Raw genomic sequence first — 18216 nt, forward strand, 5'->3', positions numbered from 1 at the left:
GTTGCCGAGTGGCTCTGGTTCTGTTGTTGGAGACCTGAGCCCCTGGCTGGAATGGGGGGTGGGGTGGCAGGTAATGCCCCCTCCCCCATCCAGTGGCGGAACCCTGGAGGGGCTGGACAGGAGAAGGGTCGACGGAGAGGGCAGTCTGATCGTGGGCCTCGGGCATAGAGGAATGGGACATTCCTAAACAGAGGTGAGGAACGGCAGGCTTCCCGAGCTAGGGGATTTGTGTGTGTGTCTGTGTTCAGAAAACACCTGCCCCTGCCTGTGGCTGCCCTGGGGGAGGCGTGGCTAAAGGGGGGCCAGGTTGCAAAGGGTCTTGAATGCCAGGCTAAGGAGTCTGGACTTTGTCCTGAGGGCACTGGGGAACCACAGAAGGACTTTGAACAAGGAAGGGCAGGTTCAGATTTTATTTATTTATTTATTTATTTATTTATTTATTTATTTAAATTTTAGCTGCGCCGCACGGCTTGCAGGTTCTCAGTTCCCTGACCAGGGATCCAACCCGGGCCACAGTAGTGACAGTGCCGAATCCTAACCACTAGGCCACCAGGGAACTCCCCAGGGTCAGATCTGAGTGTCAGAAAGCTACTGTGTGAAGAAGAGTGGATTGGAGGGGGCAAGAGTGGAGGGCCCCAGCCTGCAGCAGGGCCCAGGTGGGAGAGGTTGGGGAGGCAGGGGAAGAGGCAGATGGATGAGACACACAGGAGGCCAGGTTGGGGGAAAGGAGGGAGCCGTGCAGGGCTCTGGCCTTGATAGGGATGGGATGGTCCCTGAGGCAGGAACATGGACCGGGACCAGTTTGGGGGAGAGGATGTTAGGAAATTTAACATTAAAACATTTAAACGGGTATTGAGTGTTGTTCGGTTTGTTTTTTTTTAATTTTTATTTATTTATTTTGGCCACGCGGCTTGTGGGATCTTAGTTCCCGGACCAGGATTGAATCCGGGCCCTCGGCAGTGAGAGCACAGAGTCCTAAATCCCTGGACCACCACCAGGGAATTCCCCGTTCTGAGTGCTTTAGAAGCCTTATCTGATCCTTACAATACACATCTCAATACCTCTATTTTATGGAAGAGAAAATAGAGGCCAAAAGAAATTTTTAAAATGCCTAAGGTCACCCAGGTGGGTGCCAGAGGCAGGCTTTGACCCTGAGCAGTCTGGCTCTTGAGTCAAGCTCTGAACCACTGGACACAACCTCCTAGTGTCCAGGAGACGTCAGGGGGGTGTGCAGAGATGCAGACGTGCACTGGAGGCCCGTGTGGACCCAGGAGAGATTTTGGGAATTATCAGCACAGAGGTGAGGAGTGGAGGGCGACATGGCCCAGGGAGGGTGTGGGGATGGATGAGGGCCTGGGAGGAGCCCTGAGGGCCCAAGGGACAGGAGGAGAGAGAGGAGGAGTGCGGGAGAGAGAGAGAAGAGAGCCCTCAGGAAGGAGGAAGGAGCCCTGAGAAGTCAGGACACAGGAGACAGAAGAGGCCCTGAGCGTGACCACGGACAGGCCACTGAGGACACTGACAGGTCAGCTGTGGCAGGAGGAAGACCCCAAATGCTGGGGGCCTGGGCAAGGGGTGTGCACCAGGAATGTAGGTAACTCCTGCCATGTTTGGTGTGGATGAAGAGGAAGCATGTGATGGGTAGTGACCCAAGGCGGGGTCGGCTTGAAGGAAGAAGGTACTGGAGTAAGTGGGGAGTTTGGGACAACTCAAGGGCACAGCCCTTCTTCCTCTAGAATGGGAGGGCGGAGATGTGAAGAGAGTGGAGGGGTGGCTATAGTGGCACCAGGGGGAGATTTGGGACTGGACAGCTTGTCTAGGGCATCTCAGAGAGAAATGGGGGAGCCTGGGGACCCTGGAGGGGGCTAAGGGACCTGGATCCTGAGTGGAGATGGGTCCCTGGAGGCTGAGGCCCAGCCCCAGTTGGGGCTGAGGACCCTGGGACTTAGTCCTAAGAGGGCAGCCGGGTGCCTGGGGTGGAGGCCCTGGGGTTGTCCTGGCAGGAGTGGGTCCCGCAGCTGGCTTCTGCTGGGGAACCTCCCCAGCTCAGAGGCCCCTGGGAATTCTGAAGGGCTAGGACAGCCCCCTCCCACCAGGCCCACCCCAAGGCCTCCCAGACTCTCCTCAGACCAGGGGTGGCCTGTCTCACTGCACAAAGGATCCCTTCAGGCCATCCTCAAGGGACTCCTTTCTCTGCATCCGCCCCCCCCCCCCAACCTCTACAAACACACACAGAGGAGACCTGACACAAAGCTACCTCTGGATTATTTTATTCACATGGCTTGGCAAGACACGGGCACTCCTGCCAAAGAGCCAGGCACGGACTCCCCGGCCCTGACCCGGTCAGTCGCCCGCCTCCCAGCCCTCTGAGGGTTAGTGCTAGTTATCTCACACACAAAACAAGGAGGGGGATGGGCGTCTCCCTCTGCTGAGGGGTTTCAGATGACGGCAGCCTGAGCCCCCTCCATCCTCGCGGGGCCTGGAGGCCCCGTCTCCGAAAACCCCACGTTGGGCAGCCGGACCCGGAATCCACCTTCCTCCTGGGCCTTGGGGCTTAGGGACACCCGGGGGAAGCGGAACTTGGGTGACTTCTCCCCTCCAGGTGACTTGGGGGCCGCCTCGCCCTCCTGCCCCCGAGAGGCCTTGGAAGGGGTAGTCAGGCCCACACGGGGCAAGCGGACTCGGACGCGGCCTCGGCGCCCGGAGGCCCCTTCCCCGCAGCCCTCCTCCTCCTCCTCCTCGGGGCTGGGGGAGCCTTCCCCACCAGCCGCCTCGCTCTGGCTGAAGCCCACGCGGGGCAGCCTGAGTTTTGGGTTCTTGGCCTTCTCGGCCTCCTCAGCCCCCTCCTTGGCCCGTGCCAGGCCGAACCGGGGCAGCCGCACCTTGAGCTTGTGTCCGGCATCCCCCTCGCCCTCGGACACCTGGTATTCGGCATGGCTGCCCACAGCGGGCGGGGAGAGCTCCACGTCAGGCAGCGAGAGGTGGAAGGTGCGCTCGGCCCCTGGGGGCTGGTCCCTAGGCCCCTCACCCCCCGCCGCATCTCTAGCCCCCAGCGTGGGCATCTTCAGCCTCAGCCCGCCCTCACCCGTGGCTGCCTCACGCACCTGCACCTCTCGGCTCAGCCCCACGTCCAGCTCAAGCTGGGGCACTGTCACAGCGGGCGTCTTGAAGACACCCTCACCCACGAGCAGCTCACCACCCACCACCTGGGCTCCAGGTAGAGACAAGGCCACCTGAGGCACCTGGATCCTATAGCCTGGTGTGCTCTCTGCTGGAGGAGATGCACTCTTGGCCTGCTGCCCGGGTGTGACACCCAGGCCAGCCTCCCCAAAGCTGGGCAGCTCCACCTGGGGCAGGGAGATGCATAGCGGCCCCCTCGGCCCCCCGTCCTGGCCCTCAGTGCCCACCTGTCTGGTTGCGGACATTTGCCCTTCCTCCTGGGCCCCGAGAGTAACCAGTTCCACCTCAGGGATCTTAAGCTGCACAGCCGTGGACTCTGGCTTTTCCCCGGGGCTGACTCGTCCCCCTTGGATTTCTGCTTCCTTCCCTCGAGCCAGCCCAAAGGAGGGCATCTTCAGCTTGGGCATCTTCACCCTCGCATCCCAACCCCTGCTCTTGCCCTCCAACTCAGCCGCCCCTGGCACTAGTTCTCCCGCCTCGCTGTCCCGGCCTCTGACCCCAAACTTGGGCAGGCCGAACCTGGGCCCCTTGAGCTTGGCATCAGTCCCTGCCACCTCCACCTTGCCTGTGGGCAGATGGGAATCCAGGCTGAGCTGTGGGATGGACAGATCGAGGGCGGGCAGCAGGCCTGCCTCCCCCGTCCCTCTGGCCTCCGCCTCGGTGCCCACCCGAGCCTTGGGGAGTGAGATGGCAAACTTGGACACCTTTAGTTTGGCGGCTCGTCCAGCCCCCTCAGCCTCTGCCTTGGTCACCTTTGGCCCCGAGAGTCCAAACTTGGGCAGGGAGAACTTGGAGGAAGGCTTGACTTTCACCTCCGTCACCTCTGCTTGCCCTTCCTCAACCTCCACTGTGGGCAGCTGTGGCGTGATGATCTCAACAGAGGGCAACCAGAAGGCCATTTCCCCGACCCCTGCTACCACCCCAGGGGCTTCTGACTGCTCCACCTTGCCCACGTCGGCTGCTGGGACCTGCCCCTCCAGGCCGAAGGCCCCGGGCAGGTCTAGTTCCACTGAGGGCAGTGTGAGAGAGGGGACACCCACACGAGCCTCGCTGCCCATCTCTGGCTTCAGACAGGGAAGCGTCACCAGCTTCCCCAAGACCTCAGCACCAGCCTCACCTGGCTTGCCTCGAGATGGGGACTCTGCCCTCCCTAGCTTGGGCATGGTCATCTTGGACATCTTGAAGCCAAATTCTACCCCCTCTGCTTCCTCTGCCCTGGCAGCTTTTAGCTGCACCTCTGGAGCCTTGGGCAGCTTCACCTCAGGTGCCTTCGGCAGATGCACATCTGGGACCTTTGGCGCCTCCACTTCTGGCAGCCGCATCTCCGACACCTTTGGCAGCTGCACTTCCGGGAGGTGCACGTCCGGCACGACTATCTCAGGCAACTTGGGGAGTTTTATCTCCGAGACTTTTGGCAGCTCTACCTCTGGGAGTCGCACCTCTGGCACAGCCATCTCGGGCACCTTTGGGAGCTTCATCTCAGGGAGTTTCACGTCGGGGACTTTCATCTCTGAGACTTTTGGCAGCTGCACTTCCGGGAGGTGCACGTCCGGCACGACCATCTCAGGCAACTTGGGGAGTTTCATCTCCGAGACTTTTGGCAGCTGTACCTCTGGGAGTCGCACCTCTGGCACAGCCATCTCAGGCACCTTTGGGAGTTTCATTTCGGGGCATTTCATCTCGGGTACCTTTGGCAGCTTCAGCTCTGGGACTTTCGGGAGCTGCACTTCTGGGAGCTGCACTTCTGGCACGGCCATCTCGGGCACCTTCGGGAGTTTCACCTCAGGGACCTTTGGCAGCTGCACCTCTGGAAGCCTCACCTCTGGCACAGCCATCTCCGGCACCTTTGGGAGTTTCATCTCTGACACTTTGGGGAGCTCCACCTCTGGGAGTCGCACATCTGGAAGGCCTGCCTCGGGCATTTTGGGGACCTTGACTTCTGTGGCCTTGGGGAGCTTCACCTCAGGCCCCTTGGGCACCTTGACCTCAGGCGGCGAGACCCCGATGCCAAAGGAGGGCATCTTGATGGTGGGCAGCTTCAGCTTGCTCTCAACGGCTTCAGGGACAGCGGGCCGGGGCTCCAGGAGAGAAAGCCCAAAGGTGGGCATTCGAAGTTTGGGCCCCTTCACCCTGGCCTCAGGGCTGCCCTTGGCCACCTTGGCCTCAGCAACTTCCTTTGCTCGAGCCCCAAAGCGGGGGAAACTGAGGCGGGGCATCTTCAGGGCCACCTCAGGCGCCTCTGCTCGGGCCTCCACCTCTGCACCAGGCAAGGCCAGGTCCACCTCCACTGTAGGCGCTGCCACGTCCAGGGTGGGCACCATCACTGCCGCAGCCCCTTCCCGGGTCTCCAGGCAGGGAAGTGTGGGCAGAGTGGGTAGCGAGGGCAAGGTGGGCAGCTCCACTTGGGGGACCTGGATCCCTCCAGCCGCAGGCTCCACAGCAGGTGCAGCTGGGGCTCCCAGCCCAAGGGCTGGCAAGTGGAGGGCAAAGCCGCTGACTACCTCTGCCGCAGGGGCCGCCTCCCCCGGCCCCTTGGGGGCTGCGACCTGGGGGACACCCACCTCAGCACCCGGCAGCCGAGGCCCAACCAGCTCCACCTGGGGAGCTGTGAATCGGGCTCCTGCAGCCACCTCGGCCTCTGCTTTGGCCTTCCTGGGGGGAGGAGCGGCAGCGGCCAGTCGGGCTACCTGGGCCTCTTCGGCCACTTCTCGGACACGTAGCCGAGGCAGCTGGAGGCGCCGGCGGGTGGGGACAGCTGGGACAGGACCTTTGACAGCCTCGGCTTTGAGGCCTCGACGCAGACGGGAGAACTTGGGAAAGGAGAATTCGACGTCAACAGGGGCCAGGTCTGCAGGGACCCCCAGGGCCCCGGGCACCACCATCTTCTTCTTCTTCACAGGGGACAGACTCTGGATGTTCTGGGGAGAGAGGAGAGAGGCAGGAGGCGGTGGGACAGTGGGAGGCCTGGGGTGGACAGGGGGAGCCCCATGTGGTTATTTTACCAGGCTGGGGATGTGCTGGATTGAGCATCTTGTCCCCAAAACACCATCCCCACTTCCTGCCTGTCATTTCACTCTTACTGCCCCGGAAGGCAAAGACTTTCATTTAGAATCTTACAGTGAATCAACAGGAGTGTACAAACTGTGACCCAAGACTTCTGGCTCCTCATCCAGGATTTTCCCCCAAACCCTCACTCTAGAGATGGGGAAACTGAGGCCCAAGGAGGGAAAGAAACTTGTCAAGGGTCACTCAGCAGTAAATGAGCTGCCCTCAGGCTTGAACCTGGCCTCTCTGGTCCAGAGCGCCCTGGTTCAGGACCCCTGACGAGGTGGGTGAGGGTCCTGGTTTGGGATGGGTGGGTCCCCCTCCCCAGGGAGGAGTTTAGGGGCAGAGAACAGGAGGCAGTGGATGGGATTAGCGCTGGGTTAGTGACGAGACAGAGGGCAAGGCTGGCCCACCAGTGTGGGGCAGTGGGGCTCACGGCGCAGAGACAGGATCGCTGGGGCAGTCCAGGGCCGTGACCGGGCTAAGCACGCGTACCAGCTTGGCCACCTTGGCCCGCGGGCCCTTGATCTCGTAGCCGGCCACGGTCCCAGGCCGCAGCGCCAGGTCCCCGGTGGGCACAGTGCGCTTCAGGCAGAAGGAGACCTTGTAAGGCTCGGCGCATTGCAGCAGGCGTAGTGCGTCCTCGTACTTGAAGTTCTCGAAGAACACTCGGGCGCTCAGCAGCTGGTCCCCTGCAGGCCAGGTGGAGGTGGGCGGGGCGTGGGCATCTCTCGGCTCCGCCCAGGCCTGGTTCCGCCCACTCCTCTGGAGCCTGTGCAGCGAGGCACCTCCCAAATTTTTGGTCCCGCCTATACCCGAGCACAAGATTGAGACGCAAAGTTCCTCCTGGTTTGAGGTTCTGACACTTAAGGACAAAGCCACGGCCTCGGCCTTAGCACCGTCTCCCTCACTGAGCAAATCCAAGCCCATTCAGGTCACACCACTCCCCTTTCTACTCCCCTCCCCCATCCGCACACTTCAGACACTAACTTTGCTTCTTTTACTGAGAGAACAGAATCAGAAGAGAACTTCCAGAAGCTCCCGCCCCATTATTCACCCCCCTGATCCTGTGGCGATTTTCTCTACTCTCCACCCGTTCTAGGTAGGGATAAACCATCCCCACTCCTAGCTCTGGTCAATCCCTCCACCACCTTTTCAGGGACACACTCCAGCAATTCTCCCCTCTCTTCCCACATTATCAATTTGTCCTTCTCGTCTACATTATTCCCATCAGCATACAACATACCATTCTTTCTCCCATAAGAAAGGTTGTCTTGACCTCACTCCTTCTGGAGCTCCTGCCCCATTTATCTGTTCACCTTGATGGCAAAATTCATTGAGTTGTCTAGCTGCATTATTTCTACTTCTCCAGTTACACTTTTTACATCCCCCCTCCCAGAGCCTTGAACTGCTCCTCTCAAGGTCCCATGCAGTGACCTCTGTGTAGTTAAGTCCAACGGTCAAGTCCCAGACTTCATCTGCTTGAACTCCTGCTTGAGACCCAGCTTCACTCTCCTCTCCTTCATCTACTTGCTTGGCTTGGCTTCCAGGGTGCCACACCCTCTGGAACCTCCCTCGAGGTTCCTTCTCAGCCTCCTGGGATGGTTCCTCCCCATCTCCCAGACCTCTTAAAGACACAGTCCCAGAGCTCAGGCCTTGGACCTCTCCTCTGCTCCATCTACATGCTACACTCATCCCTTTGGGAAGCTCATCCAGATTCAGGAGTTTAAAGATCATAAATATGCTGACTCCCAAGTGTATCTCTCCAGCCCAGCACTCCCCCCTCCATTCTAGACTCAAATATCCAACTATCCCTCCACATCTCCACCTTGGGGTCCACCTCTCATCTGACAGATCCAAACTATATTCCTGGTTTTCCTGCAAACAAGCTCCAGCCCCAGTGTTCCCCATTTGTGGGACTACCAACTCCATTCTCAGGTCGAGAATCCCTGGACACATCCTTGATCCCTCTCTTTCCAACCCACCCCATATCCAGTCCTGAGGGCTCTTCACCTTGACAGCAAAATTCATTGAGTTGTCTAGCTGCATTACTTCCACCTCTCCGATTACACTTTTGACACCCGCTTCCCAGAGCCTTGAACTTCTCCTCTCAAGATGCCATGCAGTGATCTCTGTGCAGTTAAGTCCAATGGTCAAGTCCCAGACTTCATCTGCTTGAACCCCTGCTTGAGACCCAAATGATATCCAGAATCCAAACCCTTCTCTTCATCTCCAATAACACTCTTTTGGCCCTAAGCATCACCAATCTCTTACCTGGATAATCACAGTAGCCTCTTTTCCTGCTCCCCATCCTGCCCCCCATCACCACCAGTCTACCGCTAACACAGCATTTCAACACAGTCAATTCATGTTCTTTCTTCACTAACAAACCTTCCAGATTAAAAGTCAAAGTCTTCCCCATGGCCTATAAAGCCCTCTAAAAACTACCCTTTCTCTTACCTCTCTGGCCTCATCTCTTACTCTACTCTTCATTAACTCTACTCCATCCACCCTGGCTTCCTTGCTGTTCCTCCAACAAGCCAGGCACGCTCCCATCTTGGGGCATTTGCACTGGCTGTTCTCTCTGCCTGGAATGCTCCTCCAGATGGCCACATAGCTCATTCCCTTACCTTCTTCAGGCCTTTCTGCTCTTCCTGGCTCACCCTATTTAAAAATGCAGCTTCCGGGACTTCCCCGGTGGCACAGTGGTTAAGAATCCACCTGCCAATGCAGGGGACACGGGTTCGAGCCCTGGTCCGGGAAGATCCCACATGCCGCGGAGCAACTAAGCCCGTGCGCCACAACTACTGAGCCTGCGCTCTAGAGTCCGTGAGCCACAACTACTGAGCCCACGCGCCACAACTACTGAAGCCCGTGTGCCACAACTACTGAAGCCCACGCGCCTAGAGCCTGTGCTCCGCAACAAGAGAAGCCACTGCAATGAGAAGCCCGCCCACCACTACGAAGAGCAGCCCCCAATCACCGCAACTAGAGAAAGCCCGGGAGCAGCAATGAAGACCCAACGCAGCCATTAATTAATTAATTAATTAATTTTAAAAAATGCAGCTTCCATCCTGGCATGCGTAAGCATATATTGCCTTCTAATTTACTGTGTATTTTACATATTTTGCTTAAATATGTCTCTCCTCACTAGAACGTAAGCTCCATAAGTGCAGAGAGTGTTATCTGTTTTGTTCACTGCAGTAGCCCAAGCACCCAGAATAATATCTGGAAATAGAAGGCACTTAGTAAATAGTTGTTGCATGAATAAATCGCATCAGCCTCAGCCATGTTACCTAAAATATCCCTTACTAAGCTCCCCTCCCCACTCCCTCCAAGTTGTTAACTCCGCCTCTTTTCTTCAGCCTCAACAACAAAACAATAAATAGCACTTACTTAGTGCTTACCATGTGCCACTTAGCTACGTGCTGTGTTTTCAAATACTGACTCAATTAATCCACATAATAACCCTATGAGATAAGTACTAGAACTAGTCCCATTTTAGAGGTGAGAAAACCGAGGCACAGAAAGATCACAAGATAGTAAACTGCACATCTGGGAGTCGAACCGAGACAATGAACCTCCAGAGCTCCTGCTCGGATCAACCGCAAAGCCGATAGGTAACACAAAGCCCCGCCCCTAGCCCTTAACCCCGCCTCCTGGTCCCGGTACCCAGGGCAGTTTCCCAACCCCGCCCCCGCAGAAAAGCCCCGCCCCATGCCCCCGCCCCGCTCACCTTCCTGCAGGCTGAGGCTCCTGGCCGCAGGTGAGTCCTCACGCAGCTCGCGGACGAAGATTCCCTCCTTGCCGCCGCCGGCTACGTTGATGCCGCTGACCCCGGTCTGCGCCTCCGTCTCCACGATGATCTCCACCAACTCCGCCCGTCTCAGCTCCTGCGGAGGGCGGCGAGGGGTCGCCATGGGGCGCTAGGGCGGGACCTCGCCCAGAGCCCGCCATTGAGCTTAAAAGCGGCTCCTAACCGGGTCCTCAGGGCACAGGCGCCTCGGCGGGGCTCAGGCAGGTTGTGCGGGCCCACCCTCTCCAGCATCTCCCCTTTAAGTGAGCACGAGGGCCGCTCGCTCAGTGAGACCCCGCGAAAGGGTTCAACGGCTCTCGAGGCTCACAGGCCTGGTGGAGCCCCAAATTCCGCTGTCGGGAGAGGCGGGGCACGGGGCGGTGTTGTAGAGGAGGGGCGGGGTGGGGAAGCCAGAGGAACCTGAGTGGTGACTGAGAGGCGGGCTTGATATGAGGGCGGGGCTGTGCCTCCCCCCGCCCCAAGGGGCGTGGCCAGTTCGGGGCGGGGCTAGGGTTGGAGCATTTGCGGATAGAGGACGGTTGCCTGAGAGGAGCGGCGAAAGATAGACGGGTGCGGCTAGAGTGTAACCGTGGAGGTGCGGAGGGGACCCATAGTCTGTGGACGGGTTTGAACTATGGGGAGGGGCTTTAATAACAGCAGAACAAGGATGGGATGGAGGATGGGGTCCCGAAGAAAGGGCCGACCCATAGTGGTGCGGTATGGAGGGGTGCAGGTGGGACTGGCCGCCTTGAAGGCTTGATGTGTGTGACTGTGCCCTATGACCCCAAGCCCTGCATAACGCCCATTGGAGAGGGAATCCAGTGAAGAAGGGTGCGTGGGTAATGAGTGGTGGGCTGGCAGACGTGGTATTCCTGGTATTTACTGTAAATGGTGCTGACCTGACCCTGGCCCAGCAGTGCACTGTGGGATCCGCACCCGGGCTTCCCAGAAGAAACAGTGAAAGGCCTCAGTTCCACAACCACCCAGGAACCCAATCTGCTGTGTGTCTCGGCGGGGCGGGGGGCTTTGCCCTCTCTGGACCCATTTCCCTACTGTAAAGTTGGGTAACATGGGTGTACTGGAAGGAGTCTCTGACTGTGAGCTGAGACCTGAAGCAACAGAGATGTGAGGGGTTGCTGTAGTGGGTAGTGCATCGAGGCTGGTACAGACTGCGGTTGAGCCCAGGGCTTGGAGAGGGGAAAGCGGGTCTGGCCAGATGCTCCACAGCAGTGGCCCGGGGACTGGAGAGCTGGGCGGAGCATGGTGAGAAGGGGTAGGAAGAGCTGTGGTAGAGGCAGCAGGGGAAAGCATGACCATCACCACCACCCTTAGGCCCTGGGCTAAGCATTTTATGTGTGGCATCTCCTTTCATCCTCCCCGCAGCTTGGGCAGTCACAGAGTAGGACGCAGAGGTCCAGAGAAGTGAAGTGACTGCCTAATGCCACACAGCAAGTTAAGCAGTGGGGCCTCAACCTCAGGTCTGTGACCTCAGAGCCCATAAGCTGTCCTGTAGGCAGTGGCCTCCGTGCACTTTACTCCCTGCCTGCCACCCCTCGGCCTCAGCTTGGCTCCTGTAAAAGGAGACCCACTCTGTGCCTGGCATCCAATGGGATGCAGTCAGTGCTAGTGCTCTGTCTCCATGACAGCGAAAGCCGTTAACATTCGAGGAGGCTTCCTAGGTACCAGGCCCTGGGCAAATGACACAAGTGTGAGTCCTCAGCACCCTCTGAGGTGGGGACCATTGCCCCATTTCACCGATGGGGAAACTGAGGGTTAGAAAGTTCAGGTCATCTGTTCAGGGCTGTACAGCTGAAGTGGTAGGGTTGGGATGTAAGCCCATGGGTCCACAGCCCGTGTCTTTAACCCCTACACCATCCTGCCTCTTCTGATGAAGGGTTTCAACTCTATTTTTTTAAGCTTATTATTGTTAATATAATTCCATTATGCTCAATGAATTAGCTTCTTTGAATCTTAGTCTGTGCCAGGTACTGTGTTAAGCACATTACAAATGTTAATTTTTTTTTCCTTCACAGTGACCCATAAAATAGGCCCTGCAGCTATCTCCATTTCACAGATGGGGAGACTGAGGCACAGAGAAGCCAGGAAGTGTCTCCTTGCTACCCTAGTCCGTGCCTCCCACCAAGGCCCCACAAGTCCCCCTTGCAGGATGTGTTGGGTGCTCACCTCAACACTCCGGCTCCTGGCCTCCATGGCGCTGCTGGGAGTCACCTGGGCCCCAGGCTCCTGCTTCCTCTCTCCCTTCTGCTGCAGGACCAGTTTCAGTTCTGCATGGAGCAGCTGCCTCTGAGCCTGCAGGGGCAGGGATGGAGGCTTGAGGCCAGGAGAGGATGAGAGGAGAAGGCTGGGCTTAAAGGGAGAGGTCAAGGTGGGTATGAGAAGGGGAGAAGGGCCCCCCCCCATCCCAGCTGTCCTCTTACCACTGCCTGGGAACAAGCACCCCCTCCTAACAGGAGCCCAGCCTGGGGTGGTGCACAGTCGTCTGCGGGGCTCGCGCCCTTCCTCTGGGGTCTCGCTGCCTGCCAGGGAGAGACCAGGTCATGAGGCTCCAGACAGGCGAGGGAGGGGCAGGGAGGGGCATGTGGCACCAGCCAGTGCTCACCTCAGGGTCACCTCCAGCTCCTTGGGCCTCCTGGGTCCGGGGCTCTAAGAAGAATAACGTGAGCATTACTATCAGCTAACCCCACTGATTGCTTCCTGAGTGTCTGACCCGTCCCACACTCTGTCAGTACTCTATCCCCAGGAATTCCCTGGCAGTCTAGTGGTTAGGACTCCGTGCTTCCACTGCACAGGGCACAGGTTTGATCACTGGTCAGGGAACTAAGATCCTGCATCCTGAGTGGTGTGGCAAAAAAAAAAAAAAAAAAAGGGTACTCTATCCCCATAGTGCAGGTGGGGGCACTAAGGCTCGGAAGACCTTTATCCAAGGTGACATGGCAGGCAGTATAGCTAGAACTGACTCCTAGGCCTTTCTGACAGCAGAGCCCCTACACCAACCACCTCAGCTGACTGAGGGGGCCAAATTCACTGTAAAATCATTATATCCACTGCCATGTACTCCCTGTAGGCAAATCACCTCACCTCTCTGTGCCTCAGTCTCCTCATCTAAAAAATGGGGAGAATGAGGGCACCTACCTCCCAGGGCTGTTAGGAGGGTCAAATGTGTTTGTAAATATACAGTGCCAGGCACATGGTGTGCACTTCATAAGCACTTGCTATGATTATCACTAAGAACTTCCTGTGGTCTTGATCTTGTGTCGAATATCCCACAGGGGTCATTGCATGTGGATTTCAGAACACCCCTGTGAGGTCAATACAATTACTGAGCTTGTTACAAAGAAGACACCTGAGGCTGGGAGAAGGAAAGTCACTTTCCTGGGTCACAAATGACCCAGCCAGGACTTGAACTTGTCTGAAAGCCCCAGCTGCTCATACGGATAATAAGTAATGGGCATTGCGTGGTTACTCTTTGCCAGTCCTGTGCTGAGACCTTCACTTTCCACCTCACCGCAGAAAACCCTAACCCCACAACATTGTAAATCAACTATACTCCAATAAAAAATAGTTTAAAAAAAAAAAAAAGAGAGAGAAAACCCTAAGCCCTGAGAGAGGCCAAGGACCTCGCTCAAGGTCACACAGCACAGCGAGAAGGAGGTAGATCCGGGGTTTGCGTGCAGCCTCCCCAACAGGCCCTTCTGGGGAAAAGGGGATGGATCCTGTCTCCCTCCTCTGAGCCCCCGACTCTGGCCTTGTCCTCCCAGCCCCCAGCTGACATGCCAACCCGACAACCCCCACTCCACAGGGAAAGGTCAGGCCTCACGCGGCACATTCCCTCAAACAATGGCCCATCTGCTGTGCCCGGTCACATTCCGCCCCTGCCCACCCACCCCCAGCTGCACAATGGCCCTTCATAGCCCACCACTGGCCAGGATAGAGGACACAGGGACCCCCTCAATGCTCCAGCTGTACCCACTTCACTGGTTACCCCCCCCCCCCCACGGTGTCAGCAGGCTCCTCTCTGGCTCTCCTAGGGGTCCTGGTCTCCCCTGTGAGCCCCCAGCCCCTCCAAGTAGTGGTTGGCTCCCACATCTGGATTATTTCCTCTGAACTGGGCCTTATGCTGGCACCCTTAGGCCTCGAAATCACTCTGGACATGATGGCTATTTTAGGGTTGAAAACTGAGGCTCAGAGAGGGCAAGTGACCTGTCTGGGGTCACACAGCTAGGACCTGTGCCCTTGACCCCAACGCTGCACCTTCACTTGCGTTGGTGGCTCTGAGCACTGGAGGAGGCCCAAGCAGCAAAACAGCTGAGGCAGGAGTTGGGCTGGGCAGAGGGCATCAAGGGTGCCAGGAACAGGCATTTTTAGAGGGACCTCGTTGGTGCCAACCCTGAGCCAGGCAGACACTTTATAGACATGGCCTCATGGTACCCCATTTTACTGATGAGTAAATGAGGGTTAAGAAACAGGATATCACAGGGACTTCCCTGGCGGTCCAGTGGTTAGGACTCCGTGCTTCCACTGCAGGGGGCCCGGGTTCGATCCCTCGTCAGGGAACTAAGATCCCACATGCCGCGTGGCCTGGCCAAAAAAAAAAAAAAGAGAGCCAGGATATCACTGTGAGGGAGTTGGGACTTGAACCCAGGTCTGAAATGCTAACTCTGACTCCCCGATATAACGTAGTGTCTGTCCTGAGCTGGGGGTGAGAGAAGCCTGCTACTTGTAGGAGGTGGTGGAGAGGAGGGGAGGATCCCCTAGGCTGCAAGCTCCTGCTCCAGGACAGGCCAGAGAAGGTCACACCCAGAGGCTGGCACAGGAAGCTCAGCCAGGGTGAGGGCAAGAGAGAGTGCCCTGCTTCTTCATCCCTGCCCGGGACAGCTGCCCAGCCCAGGTTATATTTAGCCCAGCTGTGCCCTTCCTGAGCCACGTACCCAGCTCCTGGGGTGGGATGGGGTGGGAGCAGCTTCGGAAGGAAGCAGCTTTGGAAGTGCCCAACCCCGGGCACTCTCTGTTCCCAGATCTGCCTGTCCCACTAGGCAGGGGAAGGAGGGCTAGGGAGGTGGGGTTGGGGGGGCTGACTTGTGTTAGGGGAAGATCTAATGGGGATTCCCTGGAGAATCAAGGCCAGGCAGGACCCTCCAGAGGCCAACAGCCCACTTCTTGAGCGATTCCTGTGACGCTGCCCTAGTACATTCCTGAGCTTCCAGAATTCTGAGAGTCCCCATTTCTTGAGCACTTACTATGTGCAAAGATCCTTCCCTGCCTGGGCTCATTAACTCCTGAAAACACCTCCCTGGGGAAATCACAACTTAGATGCCCATTTAAGATGTCATTCATGCCCTTCAGGGTGGCTGGGGTGAGGGGTTGTCATTTGTACCCTGGGCCCCTCAGCCGAGCTGGGCCTGCTGAGGAATCCCCCAGATTTGCCTCAGTGTACCCTCCTCCCCCAACCATGGCTGGCGCCAACCTCGTCTAGGAATTCTCCCCTCTCAGAGCCTCAGCCACCCCAACCACCAGAGGGATCTGGTGCCCTTGCAATGGGAGTGGGGGGTAGACCTGACTCATCCGGACCCCTAGGTGTTGTCTGAGGCCATCTAGTGATGTGGGGGGGAGAGGCATTCTGGCAGTGGCTTCCAGCTGCCTCCGTTAGGGCCTGCTCCAGCACTCCTCAGGTTTGAATACTTGGGCAAGGTATTTCACCTCTCAGGGCCTCAGTTTCTTCATCTGTAAAATGGAGCCGATAAGAGTGGCTTTGAGGAATTGTGAGACAACAGTAGGTGCTTAGAATATTCAGAGAATATAGTAAGTGCTCAAGGAACATAAACTAGTCTCTGACAGCAAGTGTGTCTGTGCATCTCAAAGTGTCTCATATCCAGCCTTTGCTCACAGTGGCCCCACTTTCTCCCCTACCAAAGAGGAGCTTTGGGTGAGGGACAAAATGCAGCTCGGGCACCAGCCTCCAACCAACAAGATCAGCCTTGCCTCCCCAGCACTCTATTCCAGGGACAAAAAAGCCTGTCCCACCCTCAGCATCCTGCCCCAGCTCTTTATAAGCAGCAACTCATTTACTCTCATGTCAGCCCTGGGAGGTAGCCTCCCTCAGCCCATTTTAGAGATGGGAAAGCAGAGGCACAGAGAATGAAATATCTCGCCCAAGACGACACAGCTAGAAAGAAGAGAACACGGGGATTTAAACCCAGGGTCTGGTTCCAAGGTCTGTACCTTTAACTCCTATACCACGCAGCCTCCTGGGCCCCAGACACCCTCCCAGCACCTCCCAAGATCCTGGGTCTCATTCCCACGGCTTCCCAGCCTGGCCAGGAAGGGAACTGGCGGGCCGGTCTCTTACCACTGGGCCTCCAGACACCTCGAGAGCTCCTGGTCCGTCTGCTCAGCCCCAGCCCCAAGCTGGGGGGGAAAAGGAATGGGGAGGGGGAGGAGGGGGAGACCCCAGCCATTGGCTGCCGAGGTATGACATCACCAGGGGGTGGGTGGTAGGCAAACAAACATCCCCATCTCCCAGCTACGTCCACCCGCAAGGGGGTGGGAACCACAGAAGAGAAGCCGAGACAGCCCAGTGCTGTTCCCTTGCCTGGGCTGAGACCTCCACCATGAGCCCCGCTCCTGGGATTTGCACATTGCTAGTGCCACTTGGAGACTCAGCCCCTCACCAGCACTATTCCCTGGCTTCCACACCCAGGCATGGCCCCGCTGGTCCCTGGGGCCCCTAGATTAAACTCCTTCTACTCCCTCTCCTGGTCAATTTGGGTTCAAATCCCAGCTCAGCCATGTCCTGGCTGTGTGAACTTCGGCAAGTCGCAGCATCTTTCTGGGCCTCAGTTTCTCCATCTCTAAAACAGGGATAGTAAAAGTGCCCACCTTATGGGTTTCTTGTGAAGATAAAATGAGTTAAGAGAGACTAAAAACTTTAATAAGTGCCGGGCCCGGAGTGAATGCTACTTATACATATTTTATATTCTTCACACAAATCAGGGGACCAGCTAGACTTGTCAGGGGACTTTTGGCCTGAGTGAGACTGGGGCCAGGGGGGCCCCACTTCTCTGTTTAATGGAGTTGCCATTTCAGGGGGCACCTATCATGTACTAAATACTGTGCTGGGCACCCAAAGCTCGGCTCCTGGAATCAAGGACGCAAGATAGATTATGCCCAATTTTTAGCTACACAGCTAGGGGGTGGTGGAGCTGGGGTCCAACCCCAGTTCTGCCGGACCCCAAAGACCCTGCAACACACGTCTGTCCCCTTCATAAAACAGACAAGGAGGCTCAGAGAGGGGAATGACACCAAGGTCACCCACAGCAGGTAATAGGTAGCACCAGGATTTGAACCCAGACCTGCCCAACTCCCAAACCAAGGCCACTAGGCCTCACCCTGATCCCCTGACCCCCGGCCCCCAGCCTGCCCTGACTCACCAGGCCCCGGGGGGGGGCACAGGGAGCACAAGTACCCCCACATGCCCCTCACACCCACCCGGCCGCTGCCTCGGATGCTCCCGGCTTTCTGAGCCCGGGCCTGGGGCTGGGGCTGGGAAGAGGCTGGGGATTACCCCCAAAATGCACGTCAGCAGCTTCGGCCCCATTGTCCAGCCAGGCACGGCCACCAGGCCCTCAGCCCCGTCGGCACCCTCACCCTTCACATCGGCTCAGCGGGCCCCTCTGCGAATTCATCCCCCTCCCCACACTGAGCAGTTGGGGCCCACTCCCGAGGGCACGAGGGCACGGGGGACTAGGAACTGGTTGGCAGGAACCCAGAATGCTAGGGCCCTCCTCCCCTCTCTCCGAAATGCCCCCTGCCCACTCTCAGCCACCGGGGAAGGCAGGAATGTGCTGACCTCCGGGAAATGCCTTCCAGGCCTGGCAGCCACCAAGGGTTGGGGTGTGGCGGAGCCCAGCCAGAACACTCCTCCCGGGAAGCGCGGAAGGAACAGTGTGGTCAGGGCTGCTGATGGGCCCGAGGAGACCCTTCCTCCATTGCAGGTGCGCGCTCTCTCTCTCTCCCTCTCTCATTCATTGATTCATTCAAACATTCTTCTGTTCATTTATTCATTCAACAAACATTCACAAGCCCTTGGTGACAGGCCCTTTGCTGGGCACTGGGGACACTGACAGACCTAAATTCACCACGGGGGGCAGGCTCAGGATAGGATTCCTGGAGTCAAACTG

The 18216-nt window shown here is 57.6% G+C and overlaps 1 protein-coding gene across 6 annotated transcripts; it reads right to left on the reverse strand.

Annotated features, from left to right (window-relative positions):
* Positions 1-2251: 2251 nt before the first annotated feature.
* Positions 2252-17648, reverse strand: PRX (periaxin; the record flags this gene model as incomplete). 6 transcript variants are annotated; one of them, XM_082367125.1, is made up of 7 exons in its annotated part: positions 2252-6095; positions 6718-6914; positions 9959-10115; positions 12203-12349; positions 12457-12555; positions 12639-12682; positions 17525-17648. In XM_082367125.1, the coding sequence occupies 7 exons, from the start codon at positions 17631-17633 to the stop codon at positions 2436-2438; spliced, it is 4413 nt and encodes a 1470-aa protein (XP_082223251.1). In that variant the 3' UTR covers positions 2252-2435. The 6 variants fall into 6 exon arrangements, with proteins under 6 accessions (XP_082223251.1, XP_082223253.1, XP_082223252.1 ...); XM_082367127.1 differs by lacking the exon at positions 17525-17648 and adding an exon at positions 17467-17509 and having other exon boundaries at positions 12203-12328; XM_082367126.1 differs by lacking the exon at positions 17525-17648 and adding an exon at positions 16386-16509 and having other exon boundaries at positions 12203-12328.
* Between the last annotated feature and the right edge of the window lie 568 nt (positions 17649-18216).

Source organism: Balaenoptera borealis (genome assembly GCF_965194805.1).
Source record: "Balaenoptera borealis genome assembly, chromosome: 19".
Taxonomy (NCBI): Eukaryota; Metazoa; Chordata; class Mammalia; order Artiodactyla; family Balaenopteridae; genus Balaenoptera; species Balaenoptera borealis.